We start from the raw sequence: 8,567 nt of genomic DNA, 5'->3' as shown, positions 1-8,567 counted from the left end.
ATTTGTTCAATCCTTTGCAGTTTGAGTGAGGGGGAGTAGAATCAATGCCTAGCCAATAATGATGTCATCTTATAGAGCTCATAGTAGTATTGTTCATTATTACGTTGATATTACTATTTGTTTGTTTGTATTCCAACAAAGTCTGCAGGCCCCAACTGAAATCAGGGCTTTGCTATGCTATTACTCAAGGAAAATTAAAGAAGGCAGCTATTTCACCTGTGTGGGTAGGTAAATATATGTCATTTGCTTTGAATCCATGGATCTATTTGTATTTGCAATGAAGACGGGGGGATTCAAACGTCTCTCTTTGTAGCTGGGTTAGTTCCTTTGTAGATGGCTTGGTTTCATTAGTATGTGTTTGATTTCTATGTTTGAAGGAAGGGAGCTGTTGTAGAGATTGTCTCATGGTTTGTGTCCACGCATTATGAGAAAAAACACTATTTTCATCACAATGTCCTTCACTTCATCTTAAGGGAACAACAAAAGAAATAGGATCATGGTGTCTAAGGGTACGTCTTGACTACAGGCTTTTGTCGACAGAAGTTTTGTTGACAAATACTGTCGACAAAGCTTCTGTTGACAAAGAGCATCTAGACTACATCCAGTTCTGTCAACAAAGCAAGCCGCTTTGTTGACATCACAGTGTAAACGCAAAGAACAGTGTAGATGCAATAACGCCTTCTGTCAACAGAAGTCTGTTGACAAAAGGCATTATTCCTCTTAGAATGAGGTTTACAGCCGTCGACAAAACTGCTGAGTTCTGTCGACATTATGTTGACAGAACTCAGCGGCAGTGTAGACGCAGGTATAGTTTTGTCCACAAAAGGCCGCTTCTGTCAACAAAACCCTGTAGTCTAGACACACCAGTGTGTGTGCATCCTCTGTGATACTCTGCACTGAACATGATAGAAAATAAAACAAAAGCGTGAATTTTGTCTACAGCATAAATTATACACAGAGATAAAATCAGACACCAGCTACTTACACCTCATCAGCAGGTTAGCTATGCTTTCTTGCTCTTAGTTCTCTTGGGATGTATTATAGACTGTGATGGGTAGTGGTTCTGGGAATTGTATAACTCTGGGGATTGTGAGTGAGAAATGGATGTAGCTACAAACACATTTTTTTTAGTTCATGGATGCTTAGAAAATATTCATCTCAACCCAATCCTTATCTGAAAATTCCCTTTAGGGGAATTGAGGAAATAGATATTTTATATTTTTTATTTTTTTTCCGTCAGTGGATCATTGACCTTTGTAGTTCCTTATATAGCTCTGATCAAAGTATTTCTTTGAGCATCTCAAAATATTTATTTTTTTGATTGTCATAATTTCCATATTAGGTTGCACAATATTATCTCCATTTCACAAATGATGGGCTGAGACACAGAGAAAATTAATGTCCTGCTGCAAGGTTACACAAGAGGCCTGCAGTAAACCCAGGAACTAAGCCCCACATTTCAGATTTCTAAGCTAATGCTATACCTACAACTAGCTGATCTTTCCTTTTCCTAACAATAAAGAAAAAGTTGTACAAAATATCTATGTAAAAGAATGGCAAAACAGCTCCTTCTTTCTCTGCATTAAGCTCATAATCTGCTGATCATCATTGTTCTGGTATAATGTGTGTGGTAAAATTATATGTAAAAGTAGAAGATTCTACTGTACGATGCATTGAGGTGTTTCAAGTTCATAAAAACATGGATAAAGCAATTCCTTGAGGCAAAAGGGAAATTGGTGCCTCAGCCAGATATCAATCAAGTTAAATGATATCTTGCCAGATGAAGAGGCCATTCTTGAGCCGGAATAAGGGTGAGAGAGAGAAATCTACATTTTGATAAACAAACACCTGGGGTTTTCTTTCCACTCATTATCTCCAGAACTTCAGACTGAATATGATTCTTACAAAAGAGAAATGTTAAACAAAGGCAAATTCCTGAAAGGTACTATCCCTCCCTTTCTCTCTGCATTGGAGGGTTCTGGTTGACTGGCATTCAGGTGGTATCACTGCAGCAGTGGGTGTTGAGAGAACTATTTGCTTTGAATTTCTGTAACTTTTTAAGTTAGCTATTAGTTGAATTTTATGTTTTATTTCTTTGTAGATATTTGTAACCTATGCTTGAGAAGAGGATTTGCAGGCCATATTTATGTTAATAAAAGGATAGATTTTGTACGATGTGGAGTAGTCCTGGAAGGTGCTGGACAGTACCAGACATACATTCCATTCAGTATCACTTGGCCCTGTGACATAGAGGTTAGTGCTCTGTCTTGACAGGTTAGAAAGCTGTCAGAGTAGGAGCCCAGAGGTTTAGGTGCAAGTTTGCATTACAATACAGACTGTGGGAAATGGTTGCCACTCTCTTACCTATAGGCTTTGCATCCCTGTTCCCTTATTGCCATGAGAAGGAAAATGCTTTATGAGGGAGAGCAGTATCTGTCACTCAGCAATTTTGGGCTTTGTTCCTAGCTCAACTCCGGGCTTCTTGTGCAACCTCGAACCAAGACATTTAATTCCTCTGTGATGGAATTTACAATACATAAAATAAAGTTTGCAAGGTGCTCAAAGATACTACATTGATGACATGTAATGTAGCTGAAGCTGACCTCCATGGTGGCTTGTTAGGGAGTTTTGTTTATGGATGGTTTAATTGTTCTACGTCATGAAATACAATGTTATCACGGTGTTTACGTCAGTAATTGGGACAACCAAAATGGAGTCTGTGACTCTTGACCTAGGGATCCATATTGGATCTCCTCAAGCTCAGAGACAGGTCTAAACCAGATTTTCCTGCCAAGTTGTCATGAGGGTTCCATTCCCCTCAAGTTTTTCCTGGACTTATGGCTCTATAAGGACTGTGTTGCCTCAGCCTCAGCTGCTGTCCCCTCTGGTGGCAGCAGTGTGTGAGCCTGTCTCCTCCACCTCCTGCCAGCTAGGGGCAGCCCCAGCCGTGCCTGCAGGGGGGGGGGGAAGAAGAGGCTGTTACCATCTGCACCCACACACAACCTGCCTGAAAGCCCCACAGCCTGTGGCTCCTCTGCTTCCCCCCAGTGTGGGACAGGACATTGTGGGACTCCCCAGCGCTCCTCCCCAAGGGCTCCAGACCAGTCTGAGGGTAGCAGGTCCTGGGCACATCCCCCTGCGCCTCTGCTAGTCCCAGGACAGAAAGGGCCCAGCACTTAGGCGTTTTCCTGCCATTTTAAACCACTGCCCAGAGGGGTTTGATTTAGTGGGTCTGGGCTTCAAGCCCCTGTGTGTGGCTGTCACTGTTCCCAGTTAGGTTTTCTGTTTGTCACAGCTGGGCCAGGTTCTATCCTTCATTCACCCCCTTTGTAACCAGTCCCCGAGCAACCTCCTGCTCTGTTTGCACCTGGACATCCCCTCCTCTCTCTGTAATGCACCTGCCCCGGAGGGGAGGGAGGGAGGAAGGGAGCCACTTCAGCACTTAATTAATTCACAGGGGACACATCTTGATGGGGAGGGGCTGATGCTGTGCTTCTGTCCACGGCACCAAGCAGCATTTGTACCCATGTTTGCTACCCACGCCCTGGGGATTACAGACAGGCGACCACGGCTGGACCCCTCAGGAATTAATTTTTCGGGGTAGGTCCGTATGGGATGTTATTTCATTTACTTGTGAATACTGACAGATTGGCCCCAGGGCTTGAGGGTGGGCTCAGGATGCAGCAGCTTCCCAGGGCAAAGGCCAGTGGCAAGAACTGTGAGCGTTTGCAGCGGCGCTCTGTGTGCTTTCCGACCCGCCCTTCTGGTGAAGTGTCCTACAACTAGCAGACAAGAGTGGCTGGATGTGTTTAGTGAGCTTCTTGCTGGGAAGTAGGTGACATTGACTGAGCCAACCCTGACTAACACTATCAGTGCTCTGCTCAGGGAGTTCAGCCCAGAGTGGTCACCAAATTGGGCTCTGCCGGGTGCCACTTTTCCCGACAGACCGGCGGTTTGGACAATAAGAGGGTGTGCGCTCTCCTGCCATCTTGAAGCTATTCCAGAGGCAAGATTGAACCCATTGATTTTGGGCAGAGGCAGAGACTGTCTAAGAACCATGACTATTTCTAGCGGAGCTCTGTATTCACAGCACTGTGTCTTTCCTGAAGTAGCAGCTTCTAAAGCAGCTTCTATGAGCCCTTTCCCAGTAAGAATGTAGTCTTCACCTGAACACAGCATACTTTTTATAGAGCAGGGCGGGTAAGCTGTTCTTAGGTGACCAACATGGGGCGTGTGTTCAGCATAAGAGCATGGGAGACGCAGAGAAATGAAAGTTCAGTTGACTCCAGTCTTGAATCTTTTGGGAGGGACGGGAAATCCCTGGACGGACGGTCCCTGGTGGTATTTCAGGACAGTTCAGCAAGAGGAGAGACCATCATGCATCATGGGGGATGGAGTTCAGCCTGGAAGCCTGGCCCATGGCAGACAATATTGGGATGCAGTAGCTGAGGCACATCTATGGCATTTCTGAGGGGATTCATTGTATTTTCAGCCAAAATTTCAGAACAAAGCCTTTTCTGATCAGTTTGACACTGTCCCAGGGTTGAACTTTGAAAACAGGAAAAAGAAATACTCTGTATTTGTATGGAAGGGTACAGCAAAGTGCTCCACTTAGGAAGGAACAATCAGTTTCACACATACAGAATGGGAAGCGACTGTCTAGGAAGGAGCATGGCACAAAGGAGTCTAGGGGTTTTAGTGGACCACAGGATGAATATGAGTCAGCAGTGTGAAGCTGTTGCAAAGAAAGCAAACATGATTCTGGGATGCATTAACAGATGTGTTGTGAGCAACTCATGAGAGGTCATTCTTCTGCTCTACTCTGCCTCAGTTGGAGTACTGTGTCCAGTTTGCAGAGATTTTATTTTTGTCACTATACCTTTTAATTTCTGTTTAACTAACTTCTTCATTTTTGTGTAGTTCCCCTTTCTAAAATAAAATGCCACAGTGTTGAGCTGCTGAGGTGTTTTTCCCACAACAGGGATGTTTAATTTTATTACATTATGGTCACTATTTCCATGTGGTCCAGTTATATTGACCTCTTGAACCAGATCCTGCGCACCACTTAGGACTAAATCAAGAATTGCCTCTCTTCTGGGTTCCAAAACCAGCTGCTCCAAAAAGCAGTAATTTAAGGTACCGTATTTTCCGGCGTATAGGGTGACTGGGCGTATAAGACGACCCCCTATCTTTTTAATTAAAAGATAGGGTTTCATCTTATACCCCAGCGCCCCCCGCCTCCTTTGCTCCCGGTGTCCCTGGTCTGCTGGAGATGGTCCCCAGCAGACCAGAGGCACCGGGAGCAAAGCCGCCAGGAGCGCCTGGGCTGCCCCCCCCCTCCCGCCGGAGCCCCTCCGTGGCTTTGAAAGCCTCGGGGGAAGCCGGCGGGGGGGCATCCCAGGCGCGCATGGGCTGCCCCCCCGCCGGAGCCCCTCCGCGGCTTTGAAAGCCTCGGGGGAAGCCGGCGGCGGGGCAGCCCAGGCGCGCATGGGCTGCCCCCCCGCCGGAGCCCCTCCGCGCCGCCGTGGAGGGGCTCCGGAGGGGGGGCAGCCCATGCGCGCCTGGGATGCCCCCCCGCCGGCTTCCCCCGAGGCTTTCAAAGCCGCGGAGGGGCTCCGGCGGGGGGGCAGCCCATGCGCGCCTGGGATGCCCCGCCGCCGGCTTCCCCCGAGGCTTTCAAAGCCGCGGAGGGGCTCCGGCGGCGGGGCATCCGGCGTACAAGACGACCCCCGATTTTTGGGGGATGTTTTTTAACTTCAGAGGTTGTCTTGTACGCCGGAATATACGGTATCTAGAAATATTATCTCTGCATCCTGCCCTAAGGTCACGTGTACCCAGTCAATATGTGGATAGTTTAAATCTTCTCAATCCCCCACTATTACTGATTTTTTAATTTTGATAGCCTCTCTAATCTCCCTTAGCATTTCACAGTCACTAGCACTGTCCTGATCAGGAAGTCAATAACATATCCCTACTGGTATATTTTTATTATTGGAGCATGGAATTACTATCTATACAGATTCTATGGAACATTTTGGCTCATTTCAGATTTTTACGTTATTGGATTCTACGTTTTCTTTCACATACAGTGCCACTCCCCCACCAGCACAACCTGCTCTATCCTTCCAATATATTTTGTACTCTGCTATCACCATGTGCCATTGATTGTCCTCATTCCACTAATTTCTGAGACTCCTATTATATCAATATCCTCCTTTAAAACTAGGCACTCTAATTCACCCATTTTATTCTTTAGACTTCTAACATTTGCTGCTTAGCTCGACAGTTCCAGGGCTGAACTTTGAAAACTAGAAGATAAAATATATAAGCCCTGTTGTACAGTGTAACTTTGATAGAAATTACACTGGGTAGGGTAAGTGTATTTCAAATTAATCCCCAGGGAATGAGTTTTACCAAGAGTGACTTTGCATTTCTCAGCAGGTTAATTAGGTGTGATGCCTTTTAGATCAGTTATTCCCAGTTACTTCTGGGAGCATGTCCCATGGATCACAGCTCTGGGTATAAAACTTCCTGAATACCCAAAATTGGCACTTTCTTTTGATGGGGAAACACCACATCTCTCGCCTCAGCCGGTACGTACTATTCTCCTGCATCACATACAGACACCAGAGTGATCAGCTGCTACTGAATTCGTGACCTACAACATTAAAGTCACAGTCCAATCTTAGCTATAGAAACAAACCACATGTTAGGAATCATTTAAAACAAACCACAGGCAATTGAATAGTCTGTGAAGTCCCTGGTTTCCACTCTTTCTCAGGATTTTCTTACAGAACACCGTAAATGAAATTTCAGATGCAAAAAGCTTAATTAGCAGAGCACACAAGCTTTTCCCCAAAAACAGATGCTGAACCACAGAGCTCCGCTTGCCCAAAGAAGTTGAAGACTGACATTCGTTTACTCGCACCCCTCCTCGAGCTAAGCAATAATCTCATCACACTGAGATGGTTTTCACCCTGATTCTCACACAGCAGAGTAAGAACTCATTGTTTGCTGCACAGATCACTGAAGAGGAGTGTTTATGGGTGGGTGGCATGATTAACTTGTGTGTCCTTGTATGTGTATAGTGTGTTCATTGTATGGAACCACTGGAATGACCAGTTGTGAACATCTAGCTCTGTCCACTAAGCCCATCCCCAATTTTATGCAGGTGCCCATTATTTTATTACAGCGAAGGGACAGTTTCTCTGAACCAGTCCACCCACCCACTTCACTGTAGTTGCCTGATCTCGACTCAGAGGAGATGGAAGAGGGAAATCACTCGGTGGTGACTGAGTTCATTCTCTCAGGACTGACAGATCGTCGGGAGCTGCAGGTCCCCATATTTTTGTTGTTCCTACTGATTTACGTTACCACTCTGATCTGTAATGGTGGGATGATCTTGTTAATCACAATAGACCCACAACTTCACACCCCCATGTACTTTTTCCTCAGGACTTTGTCTTTCTGTGATCTCTGCTGTTCCACAGTAATAGCCCCTAAAATGCTGCAGACTTTCTTAGCTGAAAGGAAAAGCATTTCATACATTGCCTGTGCTGTGCAAATGTATTGCTTCCTTGTTTGTTTAGATATTGAGTGTCTGTTGCTGGCTGTGATGGCGTATGACCGTTATGTGGCCATCTGTAACCCGCTGCTCTATATGGTCACTATGTCCAGGCAGCGGTGTAACCAGCTGGTGGCTGGGGTGTGCGTTGTGGGGTTGGTGGATGCGTTGATACTCATATGTTGTACATTTCGGTTGTCATTCTGCAGCTCCAACGTCATCAAGCACTTCTTCTGTGGTATCGCCCCACTGCTGCCACTCTCCTGCTCTGACACCCGCATCAATGAGATTGTGATGTTTGCTTCTGCTTGTTATACTATAGCGATCACTAGTGTGATCATCCTCCTCTCCTACGCCTGTATAATCTCTACCATCCTTCAGATCCCATCTGCCGAGGGCCGACGCAAACCCTTCTCCACCTGCGCTTCTCACTTGACCACAGTGGGCATGTTTTATGGCACTCTCATTTTTATGTCCCTCCGACCGACCTCCAGCTATGCTATGGACACAGACAAAATAGCCTCAGTGTTTTACACGCTGGTGATCCCCATGTTGAACCCCCTTATCTACAGCCTGAGGAACAGGGAGGTGAAGGACGCCCTGAGAAAAGCCATGAATAAACTCCTAAGGAATTCCTGAATGTGTTCCTTCCTTTGCAGTTTGAGTGATGGGAATTGGAAATAGGTGAATTCAATTCCTAGCCTATTGTGATGTCACCTAGTGAAGCTCATAGTAGTATTATTACATTGTTATAATTATTGTTTGTTTGTTTATATTTCAACAAAATCTGCAGGCTGCAACTGAGAGCAGGGCTTTGTTACATGTGTGAGTATGTAAATATATGACATTTGCTTTGAATCCAGGTATCGGTTTGTATTTGTAATGAAAAGGGGGGCATGAAATGTCTCTCCTCTTTGTAGCTGACTTGGTTTCATTAAGGTGTGTGTAATTTCTATGGGTGAAGGAAAGGATGTTGTTGCAGTGATTGTCTCCTGGTTTGTGT

At 45.5% G+C, this 8,567-nt stretch overlaps 1 protein-coding gene across 1 annotated transcript; it reads left to right on the top strand.

Moving 5' to 3' along the window:
- Positions 1-7,264: 7,264 nt before the first annotated feature.
- Positions 7,265-8,203, top strand: LOC102459542 (olfactory receptor 8U9-like). Its single transcript, XM_006117261.4, has one exon. It carries the CDS (start codon positions 7,265-7,267, stop codon positions 8,201-8,203), a length of 939 nt encoding a protein of 312 aa, XP_006117323.3.
- Positions 8,204-8,567: the final 364 nt, after the last annotated feature.

Source organism: Pelodiscus sinensis, chromosome 4 (assembly GCF_049634645.1).
Source record: "Pelodiscus sinensis isolate JC-2024 chromosome 4, ASM4963464v1, whole genome shotgun sequence".
NCBI lineage: Eukaryota > Metazoa > Chordata > Testudines > Trionychidae > Pelodiscus > Pelodiscus sinensis.
The sequence above is the reverse complement of the archived record's forward strand: the minus strand, read 5'-3'. Positions and strand labels throughout refer to the sequence as shown.

What these genes read in the sequence shown, in the direction of transcription:
- LOC102459542 (XM_006117261.4), top strand. Translation starts at nt 7,265, where the DNA reads ATGGAAGAGGGAAATCACTCGGTGGTGACTGAGTTCATTCTCTCAGGA.